The following is a 16,425-nucleotide window of genomic DNA, read 5'->3' as shown; positions in this document are numbered from 1 at the left end:
TTGTAGGCTACTTCCTTTTGAGGGGTCATTTCCAGGAATCCTCCGGTGGTAGTAGGGCATTCCTGGTATCTGCTATCTATGAACAGCAACAGTGCAGGCCTGTCTGGGGTCACAGTGAGTGGAGACGATTCCGGCGTGGTTGCTTTGCTCGTACTCCTTGCAGGATCAGGCCTGCCTCTGCAACTGACTTTCTCCTGCCTTTTCACTGTTTTATGCAGTGCTTTATTTTGTAAAGCTCTTCCTGTTTTAGGCTAAAAACCTATATCATCACACACAGACACACACACACACACACACACACACACACACTTTTCCAGGAGAAAAGAAGCGGCTTTAAAAGAGAAAAGTGCCCAGGGATCGTTGTTTAAAATTGGCCCGTTGTCTGTTGATGTGGAAATTCTGCATGCTTTCCGCCTGGAGGTTCTGTGTGACTCAAAAGCCTGCGTATTCCCAGTTTTCCTATTTGTCTGTTTTTTTGCTTGTTTTTGTTTTGTAACCTTTTTTCCCCACACAGGAGGGGGCAAAACAATTAGACTGCATTTCTCCTTCTGTGGGCTCAGTGTTGCAAAGCCGCCTGAAATTTACAGTGTTCTTTGAAACTTTTTATTTGCTTCCTCGGGATTGTTTGCTGATTTCACAACTCTCCTTCCCTCCCCATTTCCCCCTCTCTGGCACAACAGGAATCATTAACCAGTGGCAGCAAGAATCGAAGGACAAAGTGATTTCTTTGTTGTTAACTCACCTGCCTTTGCTGAAGCCTGGGAATATCGAAGCGAAAGTGGAGTACATGAGGCTGCTTCCCAAAATCCTGGCTCACTCGATCGAACACAACCAACACATAGAGGAGAGCCGGCAGCTCTTGTCCTACGCCCTGATCCATCCTGCCACGTCCCTGGAGGACAGGAGCGCTCTGGCCATGTGGCTGAACCACTTGGAGGACCGCACGTCGGGGACCTTCGGCAGCCAAAGCAGGGGACGATCCGACTCGGTGGATTACGGCCAGTCGCACTACTATCACCAAAGACAGAACTCGGACGATAAGCTCAACGGGTGGCAGAGCTGTCGGGACTCGGGCATCTGCGTGAATGCCTCCAGCTGGCAGGATAAAAACCTGGGTTGTGAGAATGGCCACCTGCCTCTCTATTCCTCCTCCTCCGTCCCGGCAACCATCAACACGATTGGGACCAGCACCGGCACAAGTAAGTCCGAGACATCGTTGGGGTTGGCAGTTTCCAGTGGGAGGCAGGGTTGAAGTAAGGAAAGAAACAGGGATCGCGCCACTGGTGGAAATTCCCCCATACACACACACACACACACACACACGCAAGAAAATAGTGGTGGACTTAGGTAGGGTGACCCTATGAAAAGGAGGACAGGGCTCCTGTATCTTTAACAGTTGAATAGACATTTATTTATTTATTTTATTTATTACATTTCTATACCGCCCAATAGCCGGAGCTCTCTGGGCGGTTCACAAAAATAGAAAAGGGAATTTCAGCAGGTGTCATTTGTATGTACGGAGAACCTGGTGAAATTTCCTCTTCATCACAACAGTTAAAGCTGCAGGAGCTATACTAGAGTGACCAGATTTAAAAGAGGGCAGGGCACCTGCAGCTTTAACTGTTGTGATGAAAAGGAAATTTCACCAGGTGCTGCATGCATACAAATGACACCTGCTGAAATTCCCTTTTCAATACAACTGTTAAAGATACAGGAGCCCTGTCCTCCTTTTCACATGGTCACCCTAACTTTGGTCATCACCTGTGTGATACTGAGAGGTCATAGAATCATAGAAGAGTAGAGTTGGAAGGGATCTATAAGGCCATCGAGTCCAATCCCCTGCTCAATGCAGGGATTTATTTATTATTTATTTAGTTATTGCATTACTATACCGCCCAATAGCCGAAGCTCTCTGGCTGGTTCACAATCCAGATGTTAGGTCCAGAAGACAAAGATCGCAATCTACCAGGACAGGGTTGGGCAGTTGTTGTTGGACTGCAAGGACCAGATGTTGTTGGACTGCAAGGACCAGATGTTGTTGGACTGCAACCCTCATCAGACCTGGGCAGCATAGCCAGAGGTGAGGCATGATGTAGGCTGACCATATGGAAAGGAGGACAGGGCTCCTGCATCTTTAACTGTTGTATTGCAAAGGAAATTTCAGCAGGTGCCATTTGTATATATGGAGAACCTGGTGAAATTTCCTCTTCATCACAGTAGTTAAAGCTGCAGGTACCCTGCCTTCTTTTGTATCTGAGCAAGAGGGCAGGGCTCCTGTAGCTTTAACTGTTGTGATGAAGAGGGAATTTCACCAGGTGCTGCATGCAAACAAATGACAGCTGGTGAAATCCCCTTTTCTATGCAACTGTTAAAGATACATGAGCCCTGTCCTCCTTTCCATATGGTCACCCTACTCAAGGAATAAGCTTTGGTGGAATAAACTTATGGGGAAATAAGCTTTTGTGTCAAAAGGGCCCAGTTTTAAGAGATGGCTGCCAATTAGTTTCCGGGCAAAGTATATAGTGTTGGTTATTACCTTTAAGAGCCTCTTGTGGCGCAGAGCGGTAAAGCAGCAGTTTCTGCAGCTGAAACTCTCCCCACGGCCTGAGTTCGATCCCAGCGGAAGCTGGTTTCAGGCAGCCGGCTCGGGTCGACTCAGCCTTCCATCCTCCCAAGGTCGGTAAAATGAGTACCCAGCTAGCTGGGGGAAAGGTAATCATGGCCGGGGAAGGCAACGGCAAACCACCCCGCTATAAGGCCTGCCAAGAAAACGTCCGTGAAAGCTGGCGTCCCTCCAAGAGTCAGTAATGACTCAGTGCTTGCACGAGAGGTTCCTTTCCTTTCCTATTACCTTTAAAGCCCTACATGATACAGGAGCCCTGTCCTCCTTTCCATATGGTTACCCTACATGATGGGTATTGCAGTCCAGCAGCATCTGGAGTACCGCTGGTCGCCCACACCTGCGCTAGGAATTTCTCCTACTCCTGCTCGTTCACCCCTCTTCCCCCACCCCACTTGCCGAGGGAGGTGGGGGTGAACGCTTCCCCCGAGAAAAGAGATAAGCTTCCCCAGAGATTCCGCACTAGTTCTAATTTAATCTATCTGCAACTTGCTGAAACCTATACCTGACAGTAAGGTGCAAAAGGGATTTTGGGGGTTGTGTTCAGTTTTCTTCCATGGCGCGTTGGAAAGACACACGGTTTATCTCATCTATAACTAATTTCCTGTGGCAAAGGGATGCGTGCAGCTCTGAAACGGCAAAAGGCTCTCTTCCTCTCTTGAAACAAACTCACCTCTGCGCTCTTGTTACGGATCCTGTTATCTTTTGCTGTTGCAGGACGGGACGTTCAGGCAGATAAGTGGGGAGGCGGGCAGGAACTCAAGTTCACATTTGCAAGTGTGGTGACAGACAGACGTGACAGTTACAGCTGCCTACAGAGCATCAGAGCCAGTGGCTGTGTGTGAGGCTACAGGGAAGCCTTTGCTGTGGCAAAACACTGCCTGACCTCTTTGTCAACGTGTGGGAAACCCAAAATTAAAAGATGTGAGAACATCACAGTCGCTCTTGGCTATGGCTTTCTCCTTCAAATCCCTCCCTCCTAAGTCCAGAAACCAGCCTAGGTTGAACTTTAGTTCTGCATTCATAATTTTTACTGTTTTTCTACGGCTTGGACGCATGCTTCTTTGCAATCTGTGTTTGCTGCTGTTGTGTTTTGAACTCCATATACCAGGCGTGGGGAACCTTCAGCCTAGGGTGACCCTATAAAAAGGAGGACAGGGCTCCTGCATCTTTAACAGTTGCATAGAAAAGGGAATTTCAGCAGGTGTCCTTTGTATATATGGAGAACCTGGTGAAATTCCCTCTTCACCACAACAGTTAAAGCTGCAGGAGCTATACTAGAGTGACCAGATTTAAAAGAGGGCAGCTTTAACTGTTGTGATGAAGAGGTAATTTCACCAGGTTCCCCATATATACCAATGACACCTGCTGAAATTCCCTTTTCAATACAACTGTTAAAGATACAGGAGCCCTGTCCTCCTTTTCATCGGGTCACCCTACTCCAGCCTAGAGGCAAAATCTGCATGTCCAGGCTTCTCCAGATGGCCACGCCTCCTTGCCCTGGCCTAGGGTGACCTTATGGAAAGGAGGACAGGGCTTCTGTATCTTTAACAGTTGTGATGATGAGGGAATTTCAGCTGGTGTCATTTGTATGCATGCAGCACCTGGTGAAATTCCCTCTTCATTACAATACTTAAAGCTGCAGGAGACCTGCCCTCTTTTGTATCTAGTCAGTCTAGTATAGCTCCTGCAGCTTTAAGTGTTGTGATGAAGAGGGAATTTCACCAGGTTCTCCATATATACAAATGACACCTGCTGAAATTCCCTTTTCTATGCAACTGTTAAAGATACAGGAGCCCTGTCCTCCTTTTCATATGGCCACCCTAATTCTGGGGCATGTTTTCCCACCCCTCATGGCCTGTAAGTAGTGACTGAGGCAGGCATTACCTTTTTTAAAAAAATAAATAAATGGAGGTTCTGTGCCACCTGCTACAAAACCAGACAAGAATGGTTCAAGTTAAATGGTTCAAAACCAGACAAGAACGGGCTCAAGTTAAAGGAAGCCAGATTCCGGCTGGACATCAGGAAAAACTTCCTGACTGTTAGAGCAGTGCGACGGTGGAATCAGCTACCTAGGGAGGTTGTGGGCTCTCCCACACTAGAGGCCTTCAAGAGGCAGCTGGACAACCCTCTGTCAGGGATGCTGTAGGGTGGATTCCTCCATTGAGCAGGGTGTTGGACTCGATGGCATTGTAGGTCCCTTCCAACTCTACGATTCTATGATTCTATGATCTTCTCCATCCTCCCAGAGTGCAGGACACGGAATAACGGGCTCAAGTTAAAGGAAGCCAGATTCCGGCTGGACATCAGGAAAAACTTCCTGACTGTTAGAGCAGTACGACAATGGAATCAGTTACCTAGGGAGGTGGTGGGCTCTCCCACACTAGGCCTTCAAGAGGCAGCTGGACAACCATCTGTCAGGGATGCTTTTGGGGGGATTCCTGCATTGAGCAGGGGGTTGGACTCGATGGCCTTGTAGGCCCCTTCCAACTCTGCTATTCTATGATTCTATGAAACAGGTGAACCGTCTTTTCTAGCCTGGGGCATTTGTGTGTGCCTTGATCAAAGTGCTTGAGTTGGACCAGGGGACCTGGGTTCAGATCTTTACGGAACCCTGATTAAAAACAAATGAGCGAACAAGTAAATAAAATTCTGGGACAGTGTACTCAGCCCCTTGACAGATATCTGAGATTTTGAATGGTTTGGTCCACGTGATTTTTCGCAGTAGTGCAGCAACGCCAGGACCAAGGGAGCGCCCGCTTGTTTTTTGGTCTCCCCTGCCTGAGTCCGTCTCTCCGTCCTGCACAATGTTCCATTCAGCTGCACTCCTGGCGTGAAGCACCCTTTCCCACCGAAGGAGCTAGCGGTTTAAGACTTTTTTTCTTTTTCGCCTCAATGTTCTCTTCCCTCGGTTCCTGCACAAACAGCCCTTCTCCCGGCCTGAGGTGCTTCCTGACTGGTTACAATGAGGGCGTTCTGCTCTCTCCGGCAGCCTGGCTCACGCAGGCCAACACGCAGCTCGCGTTTCACAGAGCGGTTTACAGAACCCCTCGCTAGAAAATGTCTCAAGCAGAATTTCAGGCACAGGATGCAGACCTACATGCTCAAGCTGCTGGCTCTTTAGAGGTGGTTTCCACACGCCTGACTCCCATCGGTGGGGCCCCCCGTAGGATGTATTATTATTATTATTATTATTATTATTATTATTATTATTATTATTATTATTATATTTATATCCCGACTTTTGCCCAATGCTGGGCCTCAGGGCGGCATTACAAAATTTAAAACATATACAGTTAAAAGTACATTACTTTTAATATACACTTGCTCTGGTCCGTTTGCACTGGCTGCCTGTATGTTTCCGAGCCCAATTCAAGGTGCTGGTTTTGACCTATAAAGCCTTACATGGCTTGGGACCACAGTACCTGACGGAGCGCCTCTCCCAACATGAATATACCCTGTCACTACGTTCAACATCTAAGGTCCTCCTCCGGGTGCCTACTCCGAGACAGGCTCAGAGTGTGGCAACGAGGGACAGGGCCTTTTCAGTGGTGGCCCCCAGACTGTGGAATGATCTCCCTGACGAGGCTCGCCTGGCACCAACACTGCTGTCTTTCCGGCGCCAGGTTAAGACTTTCCTCTTTGCCCAGGCATATGGCGGCACATCTTAATCACCCACACATTTAGTTTTTTTTTTAACGGTTTTTAATGCTTTATGTGTGCATGTTCAGTGTTTTAGAATTTTAAATTTTGCATACTCGTTTTTATCTTAATTTTAGAATTTCTGTAAACCGCCCAGAGAGCCCTGGCTATGGGAGCGGTATATAAGTGCAATAAATAAATAAATAAATAAATATTAAACATATTCCAATATTAAAACATTTAAAATGACAATTCTAAAAGTTCTAGGCACAAACGGAGGTCCAGATCATTCACCAAAGGCCTGCCGGAACAAAACGTCTTTGCCTGCCTCCTAAAGCACGTCAGGGAGGGAGCCAGTCCATCTTCCCCGGGAAGAGAGTTCCAGAGTCCTGGAGCAGCCACCGAGAAGGCCCTTTCCTGCGTTCCCACAGGCGTGCCTGTGATGGAGGTGGGACTGAGAGAAAGGCTTCCCCTGAAGATCTTAAAGCACAGGCAGCCTTGTAAGGGAACATATGATCTTTCAGATAATCTGGACCCGAACCGTATAGGGCTTTATAGGTCATAACCAGCACTTTGAATTGTGCCCGGAAACAGACCAGAAGCCAGTGAAGCTGTTTTAACAGGGGAGTTGTCTGCTCCCTGTAACCAGCCCCTATCAACACTCTGGCTGCAGCTCTTTGAACCAGCTGGAGTTTCCGAACAGTCTTCAAAGGCAGCCCCACGTAGAGCGCGTTACAGTAATCCAATCGGGATGTAACTAAGGCATGTGTCACCGTGGCCACAGGAAGGCCTGTATAGACAGGACGCCTTCTCTGGATTTTCGTGTGTTCCATTGCAGAGATAAAAGGAAAACAGGCAGGCCGCATTTAGAGTTTCAACGCTGTAAACTTAGGAAGGCAGACCCTCAGCCCCCTCAGATGCAGCGTGGAGATAAATAATGTTATTCTAGAAAGGCAATGGAATATGTTCTTTTTGTCCCGGCCACATCAGGCTGTCTAACATGGGCCATAGAGCGCCGTTCTTGCAAGAGGCAGGTATGGACAGGAGAAGAGCGCGGATACAGATAAACTTAGTTAATGTATTCACATTGCGAAGAAAGACAATGCCTGTTTTCCCACATTTTTGGCACAAGCATTTATCGTGGTTTGGTGTACTCAAGTCTGCTTTCAGGCTGCAGATTAAAATTGCACACATGAGCCTGCAGGAAACTCCTTATCAACCTGGAGAACAACTATTAGTTTATACTCTTGAGCAAGGAATCTATGTATCCCGTGCTCACCAAGGCATTTCAAAATTAAAGTGCAAGTTCAAAAGTTGAGAAACATCTTTTATAACATTCCTAATTGAGCCTATCAGTAGCAACATCTATATTCTGTGGTTTCGCAGGTAGTAATTTTGACAGCCTTCAGTTACAACAAGGATGTTCCTAAAAGCTTTAGGATAATCCTCTCTCTCTCTCTCTCTCTCTCTCTCTCTCTCTCTCTCTCTCTCTCTCAAAGTGTTTCCATTACTTACAGCAAAGTTTAACTATAATGAACAGACTGAAGTCAGGAGGTCAAATATAATAGAATATTTATTTGTATGGGAAATATCTATCTTGCTTTTGTGTCTACATGGTCTCAGAGCAGCTAAAACTTTGTTAAAAACAGTGAAAGGCAACCAATTAATGCTCTTACTTTACTTAGCATGAAGGCTAAGAAGTAAGCAATTAGTACAAAGCCAGCCACAACAGAAAATTATTTTTTAAAACTTGCAGTTTTAAATGTTATTGTTAAACAGTTGGATGTCATAAAACATTGTCAGTATTATTATTATTATTTAATTATATAGCACCATCAATGTACATGGTGCTGTACAGAGTAAAACAGTAAATAGCAAGACCCTGCCGCATAGGCTTACATTCTAATAAAATCATAATAAAACAATAAGGAGGGGAAGAGAATGCAAACAGGCACAGGGTAGGGTAAACAGGCACTGGGTAGGGTAAAACTAACAGTATAACGTCGCCTTCTCCTGGCTGATGTTGTAGGATGTAACCTAAGCATTCTCTGCTGTGTGCTCAGTTTCCATGGTAGGTACATACAAATTCCTTGCCAGACACGTCAGCGCGCAATGAATCTTACAAGAGTAGAAAATGTCAAAAGCCCCTGTTCCATGTAGTGCAATACCGGCAAAAGAACATCAGAAGTGCCCTGATGCTGGATCAGACCTAGGGTCCATCTAGTCCAGCACTCTGTTCACACAGGGGCCAACCAGCCACCGGCCAGGGACCCACAAGGCAGGACATGGTGCAACAGCACCCTCCCACCCATGTTCCCCAGCAACTGGTGCACACAGGCTTACCGCTTCGAATACTGGAGGTAGCACACAACCATCAGGGCTAGTAGCCATTGATTGCCTCCAGGAACTTATCCAACTCCCTTTTAAAGCCATTCAGATTGGTGGGCCATCACTACATCTTGTGGTAGTGAGTTCCATAATTTATACGCTGTGTGAAGAAGTCCTTCCTTTTATTTGTTCTGGATCTCCCACCAATCAGTTTCATGGGATGACCCCATTGGGTTCTAGTATTTTGAGAGAGGGAGAAAAATGTCTCCCTGTCCACATTCTCCACACCAGGCATCATTTTATACACCTCTATCATGTCTCCCCATAGTCTCCTTTTTTCCAAGCTAAACAATCCCTTCCTTCATAGGGGAGATGCTCCAGCCCCTTAATCATTTTAGCTGCCCTTTTCTGCATATTTTCCAACTCTATCATATCCCCTTTTAGGTCCGTTGACCAGAACTGTACACAGTATTCTAAGTGTGGTCGCACCCTAGATTTGTATAAGGGCATCTCCCCAGGTTCCTCACAGAGAAAATCCTTTCCCAGCTCTCTCCTTAAAACAATGCCCATGTGGGAAGGTTGCAGAGGTCAAGACATCAATTCCAGTTGGAAATTCTTCCAACCACAGCATGCCCCGACGGTCGCTAATAACCCCTAGATGGAGGCTACACACCTGCACTTGATCCACTAAGCTCATAAGCATCTTTAACACGATATTTACGTGGGCATGAGACACAAAAGGCCAGATTCAGTTCTTTGCAAAGCAAACACTCTAAATTGGTTGTTTCTCCGGCCACCAGGTCTGATCAATATGTCTACCGATCTTCCCTTCCAAAGCAAATCCCTTTGGGTGTGCATGTTTGCTCTACTGTGACTTCTGATGGTTGGGGGTACAGCTTCCTGTAACTTGAGCCCGTTATTCCATGTCCTGCACTCTGGGGTGATTGAGAAGAGATCCTGGCCCTCCGCTCTCAAGTATTTGAAGAGTGCTATCCTGTCTCCCTTCAACATGCCCGGTTCTTTCAGGGTTCATCTACACCAGGCAGGATATTGCACTATGAAAGCGGTATATAAAAGGCAGGAGCCACACCAAGCAGGATATAGCGGTATGAAAGCGGTATATGGTATGTGTCAGTATATGCGGTATATGGTATGTGGGCCCCAACAGTTGTCAGTGCACTTCAATACCACTATAAAGCAGTCGTGTGGCTCCTGCCTTTTATATACTGCTTTCATAGTGCAATATCCTGCTTGGTGTAGATGAGCCCTCAGTCTCTCTTCATAGGGCTTTGTTTCCAGACACCCTGATCATCCTGGTTGCCCTCCTCTGAACACGCTCCAGCTTGTCTGCGTCCTTCTTGAATTGTGGAGCCCAGAACTGGACGCAATACTCTAGATGAGGCCTAACCAGGGCCGAATAGAGAGGAACCAGTACCTCACGTGATTTGGAAGCTCTACTTCTATTAATGCAGCCCAAAATAGCATTTGCCTTTCTTGCAGCCATATCGCACTGTTGGCTCCTATTCAGCTTGCGATCTACAACAATTCCAAGATCCTTCTCATTTGTAGTATTGCTGAGCCAAGTATCCCCCATCTTGTATCTAGTTGATCCTGTATCTAGATCATGCTTTGCACACCAAACATGCCCCAAGAACCACCCTGCCTTGTCTCCAGCTAAGGAGAGAACTGGGAAAGGCTTTTCTCTGTGAGGAACATGGGGAGCTGATGCTAGAAAGACCAAGGGTCCGACTCGGTACAAGGCAGTTTGATATTGTGGGAAGGGGCTACACCCCAAGGGCACCTACCGGCTCCAGGCACAAGGTCCCAGGCTCCCTCCCTGATAAGGATCCATGGCTGAAGCCCTGGAAATCTGCTGTTCATTTATTATATTAATATTCCCGATTCAAAGTGCTGGTATTAACATTTAAAGCCCTAAACGGCTTGGGGCCAGGCTATCTGAAGGAACGCCTCCTCCCGTATGTACCTGCCCGGACCCTAAGGTCATCCTCAGGGGTCCTTCTCCGCGAGCCCCTGCCAAAGGAAGTGAGGCAGGTGGCTACCAGGAGGAGGGCCTTCTCTGTTGTGGCACCCCGGCTGTGGAATGAGCTCCCTAAGGACGTTCGCTTGGCACCTACATTAGATGCCTTTAGACGCCAGGTGAAGACCTTTTTATTCTCCCAGCATTTTAACGGTATATAAATAAATTTTAACTCGGTGTTTTAAATTTGTAATTTTGCATTGCTGCTGTTTTTATCTGGTTGAGCTTTTATGTTGTATTTTATATTATGGTTTTATATTGTTGTTTTATACTTTGAATGTTTTTAATTTTTGTGAACTGCCCAGAGAGCTCCGGCTATTGGGCGGTATAGAAATGTAATAAATAAATAAATACCAAAATAAAAAACCCCATAAGAATGCATTAGTACGAAAACAAAGTACAAAGTACGAAAACCATTTACATAAAGACATAGAAACAGGCAGCACACCCAACAGACAATGTATATCTAAAAATAGTTTTTAAACCATCAGCCAAAGACAATCTAAGACCTGATTAAAACTCATTGGCCCCATTCAGAAGACACCTTAAAACACGACTATAACCATGGTGAATAAAGCAAAAAGCCGTATTCGCCGTGGTTAAAGCCATGGTTTAAGGTGTCTTCTGAACACAGCCTGGCTTTCTGGCTTAACCAGCCTGGTTAAAGCCATGGTTTAAGGTAGGGTGACCATATGAAATGGAGGACAGGGCTCCTGTATCTTTAACAGTTGCATAGAAAAGGGAATTTCAGCAGGGGTCATTTGTATGCATGTTGCACCTGGTGAAATTTCTTCTTCATCACAACTGTTAAAGCTGCAGGAGCTATACTAGAGTGACCAGATTTAAAAGAGGGCAGGGCACCTGCAACTTTTTAGGGTGACCATATGAATTGGAGGACCGGGCTCCTGTACCTTTAACAGTTGCATAGAAAAGGGAATTTCAGCAGGTGTCATTTGTATATATGGAGAACCTGGTGGAATTCCCTCTTCATCACAACAGTTAAAGGTGCAGGAGCTATACTAGAGTGACCATATTTAAAAGAGGGCAGGGCACCTGCAGCTTTAACTGTTGTGATGAAGAGGAAATTTCAGCAGGTTCCCCATATATACCAATGACACCTACTGAAATTCCCTTTTCAATACAACGGTTAAAGATACAGGAGCCCTGTCCTCCTTTTCATATGGTCACCCTATTTAAGGTGTCTTCTGAACGGGCCCGTTATATGCTCCCACTTCCCTGAGAGAAGAAGGTAGCTTTAAACTGGAGCCAAAACAGTGCCAAGTGGGCCTCGTCAGGGTGATTGTTCCACAACAATTGGGGAGCCACCACCGAGAAGGGCCTCTCTCTTGCTGCTGCACTCCATGCCTCAGCTAAAGTGGGCAATAGCAGTGAATCGCCCAGAGAGCTTCGGCTATTGGGCGGTATAAAAATGTAATAAATAAATAAATAAAATAGCAGTGTACGGAATACAGCCTCTGAGAGCTTTTCCCAAATTCAATTCAGCCCTCGGGCTTAAAGCGAATCAACGCCCCTGGTGTAAATACTCTTCATCTACCTGCTCTGCAGTTTTGAGTCACAATCTGTGTGGCTTGGGAACCTTCTCTCGGGCTAGCTCCACACACGCAGATCCACAGAATGTGCCCGCCTCTGTGGACCGCAAAACACAGAACCGTTTTTCATTGGGAACAGCCCTGAAATGTCCCAGCTTAAGAGCCAAAGTGCAGGCATTGCATGTTTTGACCATACCGTTCCACCTTCACAAAGGCTAACCTGTTTCCTCCTGCCTGCAGAAACACAGCTCCCTTCAAAGCTGTTAATACCTCGTTTCAGTGTTTTCTGCGGCACGAAGCAGTGGAATGAGAAAGAGAGAGGGAGCCTTTCACAAATGCAGTTTTAATAAAGGCGGCAGAATTCTTCGGTTCTTCCTGTGATGAACGGCTGCATCACAGAGGGGAGAAATGGAGGTTTCACACTATCAGTTCTACTCTTTTTCATACAGTCACACACACAGTCAAGCAAGGACTACAGTCAAGCGTGCGGTCTACTCTCGCTGTCTTGACTTTTTTTCTAGTAACTCTGCTCTGGACCCTTTTCAATCTGGATTCCATCCTCTGCATTCCACTGAAACAGCCCTTACTAAGATCACCAATGATCTCCTTACTGCCAAGTCTAAAGGCCATTACTCCGTTCTTATTCTCCTTGATCTAACTGCAGCCTTTGACACGGTTGATCATGATCTTCTCTTAGATTCCCTTCATGACCTTGGATTTTGTGGCTCTGTCTATAACTGGTTTGCCTCCTATCTAGCGGGTCGCTCTTTCAGCGTGTTGGCTAATGGCAACTCGTCTTCCTCCTTTCCCCTTTCAGTAGGGGTTCCGCAAGGCTCGGTGCTTGGCCCGTTGTTGTTTTCCTTATACATGTTGCCCTTGGGCAAGCTTATTCAATTTCATGGCCTCCAATATCATCTGTACGCCGATGATACACAACTATATCTGTCATCTCCGGAACTTTCTCCTGATGTTCACGATCGTATCTCGGCATGTCTTTCAGATTTCTCAGCTTGGTTGCTTCATTGTCGTTTGAAACTTAATATGGCAAAGACTGAATTGCTTGTTTTTCCTCCTAAACCTTCTCCTCATCTCTCATTCTCTCTTACTGTCAATGATGTTACGCTTACTCCGGTCAAGGAAGCTCGTAGCCTTGGCTTTATATTTGACTCCTCGCTCTCCTTTATTCCTCATATTGAGGCAGTAGCTAAATCTTGTCGTTTTTTCCTGTATAATATTGCCAGGATTCGATCATTTTTGTCTGTCTCTTCTGCCAAGACGCTTGTTCATGCACTGGTTATTTCTCGGTTGGACTACTGCAACCTTCTTCTCTCTGGCCTTCCTTCTTCTCACATCAGTCCGTTGGTTTCTGTTCACCACTCTGCCGCAAAGATCATCTTCTTGGCTCGCCGCTCTGACCATGTAACTCCACTTCTGAAATCTCTTCATTGGCTTCCAATTCACTTCAGAATCCAATATAAACTTCTCCTGTTAACCTTCAAAGCTTTTCACGGTCTAGCTCCTTCCTATCTCTCCTCTCTCATCTCACACTATTGCCCCACTCGTGCTCTTCGCTCCTCTGATGCCATGTTTCTTGCCTGCCCAAGGGCCTCTACTTCCCTTGCTCGGCTTCGTCCATTTTCTTCGGCTGCCCCTTACGCCTGGAACGCTCTTCCAGAACATTTGAGAACTACAAGTTCAATCGCAGCTTTTAAAGCTCAACTAAAAACTTTTCTTTTTCCTAAAGCTTTTAAAACTTGATGTTGTGCGGACTTTATACTGTTAGTTTTACCCTACCTTGTGCCTGCTCACCCTACCCTGTGCCTGTTTGCATTCTCTTCCCCTCATTGTTTTACTATGATTTTATTAGATTGTAAGCCTATGTGGCAGGGCCTTGCTATTTACTGTTTTACTCTGTACAGCACCATGTACATTGATGGTGCTATAAATAATAATAATAATAATAATAATAATAATAATAATAATAAGGAGAAGGAACAGCATCCTCCAACTGCCTTGGTCTCTCTCTCTCTCTCTCTCTCTCTTTCTCTCTGAGCAGTTATACAGATGGAGCCCCCCATCTGCTCATTTGCTTGAGCCCCCCTCAAGCAAATGGCCAACGGTGACTTAAGCAAGGTGAAGATGGTTCTACTAGCGTGACCCTATGAAAAGGACAGGGGCTCCTGTATCTTTAACAGTTGTACTGAAAAGGGAATTTCAGCAGGTGTCATTGGTATATATGGGGAACCTGGTGAAATTTCCTCTTCGTCACAGCAGTTAAAGCTGCAGGTGCCCTGCCCTCTTTTAAATCTGGTCACACTAGTATAGCTCCTGCAGCTTTAACTGTTGTGTTGAAGAGGGAATTTCACCAGGTTCTCCATATATACAAATGACACCTGCTGAAATTCCCTTTTCTATGCAACTGTTAAACATACAGGAGCCCGGTCCTCCTTTCCATAGGGTCACCCTAGTTCTACTAAGGGAAGAGGACCCACAGAGGGCATCTTTTCCATGGGCCTCCAAAGCCTAGAGTCAGGACTGCAGGTCTTGGGTTCATCCCATGAAGCTGATGGATGGGAGGTTCAGGACAGATCAAAGCAAGGACTTCTTCACACAGCTCAGAGTTAAATTATGGAATTCACTACCACAAGATGTCGAGATGGCCACCAATTTGGATAGCTTTAAAAAAGGGTTGGAGGAAAAGGCTCTCAGTGGCTACTCGTCCTTATGGTGATGTGATACCTCCAGCAGGAAGCCTGTGTGGACCAGTTGCTGGGGAACATGGGTGGGAGGCTGCTGTTGCACCATGTCCTGCTTGTTCATCCCTGGCTGATGGCTGGTTGGCCGCTGTGTGAACAGAGTGCTGGACTAGATGGACCCTTGGTCTGATCCAGCATTAGGGCTCCTCTTATGTCCTTAAGAGCTTCCCTGTAGTACAGTCACATACCATTGGGAAAGGAGTGCATGCAAATGAAATCACCACATAAGAACATAAGAAGAGCGCTGATGTTAGATCAGACTGAGGGTCCATCTAGAGCAGCACTCTGTTCACACAGGGGCCAACCAGCTGTCGACCAGGGACTCAGTATTAGAGGCAATAAGCCTATATACACCAGTTGCTGGGGAACATGGGTGGTAGGGTGGCTGTTGCGCAGTCCGAAGTATGTGGGCAGATTCACATGGTTAGAGTGGTTAGAGTGTCAGACTGGGACTTGGAGATCCAGATTCTGGTCCCCAAACGGCCAAGGAACCTCCCTGGGTGACTTTGGGCCAGTCGCAGACTCTCAGCCCAGCCTACCTCACAGGGTTGTTGTTGTGAGGATAACATGGAGAGGAGGAGGATTACGCACACCGCCTTGGGTTCCTTGCAAAAGGAGAAAAGATGGGATACAAATACAATTGAAAAATTAAAAATGAAATCAATCCATAAATAAGGCAGGGAACCATTGGATAGATAGACCCTCACGATGGCCCCAGCCCACCTGATTTCTCCGTTTATTCCCACATGCTCTTGAGAAGGGCGGGATTGCACCTCGGGGAAAGCGGCTCCCACGCGAGGGTGCGCTCAAACGGGGGCTTAGAAGCATTGGATCACGCTGGTCCTCACTGACTTGCAAAATGCAGGGCTCCGAGGCGGTGGCCTCGTCTCATTCGTTCGAAAAGCCCTTTTGACAGCCGCTCTTGGGTGGGGTTATTTATAGCGTGGTTTCCTTTCGGCATTCCCCCCACCTTTTCTCTGCTGCTGCTTAATTTGAAATCATCTGTTTTGGATTCTTGCGCTTTCCCCCTCAGGTTCTGGTGTGGTTTTACCTAACAGAATGCTTTTCAGTAGAATAACATTGGGCTTCCCTCCTGCAGAGTTCATAGAATCATAGAATAGCAGAGTTGGAAGGGGCCTACAAGGCCATCGAGTCCAACCCCCTGCTCAATGCAGGAATCCACCCTAAAGCATCCCTGACAGATGGCTGTCCAGCTGCCTTCTGAGTCCCAGTCCAAACTGACTATATGCTAGTCAAATAGGAATTGGGGAGGGGGAGGGGAGGAGCCTGGAGATCCCAGGGATTGCTTCCCCTTCCAACGGCACTTCCCACTTTACCTCCTTTCCGAGGTTGCCTTTGCCACCTCCAAGAGGCAGCCAGCACGGTTCTCTCCAATCCGGCTGCGAGGAAGCATGAGATGGGAGTTCAGACTCTTGGGTCCGAGGTCAGAGCTCTGTCTCTGACCTCGGATCCAGGAATCCGAAGTATACT

The 16,425-nt window shown here is 46.7% G+C and overlaps 1 protein-coding gene across 2 annotated transcripts in view; it reads left to right on the top strand.

Annotated features, from left to right (window-relative positions):
• SAMD4A (sterile alpha motif domain containing 4A) overlaps window positions 1–16,425 on the top strand; it is a 157,053-nt gene that overhangs the window by 85,857 nt on the left and 54,771 nt on the right. For both annotated transcript variants that reach the window (XM_063118196.1, XM_063118195.1), the window contains exon 2: window positions 681–1,199. In XM_063118196.1, coding sequence (XP_062974266.1) covers window positions 681–1,199 — 519 coding nt within the window. The remainder of the gene's footprint in view (window positions 1–680; window positions 1,200–16,425) is intronic.

Source organism: Elgaria multicarinata, chromosome 2, assembly GCF_023053635.1.
Source record: "Elgaria multicarinata webbii isolate HBS135686 ecotype San Diego chromosome 2, rElgMul1.1.pri, whole genome shotgun sequence".
In the NCBI taxonomy this organism is placed as follows: domain Eukaryota; kingdom Metazoa; phylum Chordata; class Lepidosauria; order Squamata; family Anguidae; genus Elgaria; species Elgaria multicarinata.
This window is presented reverse-complemented; position numbering and strand designations above follow the sequence as displayed.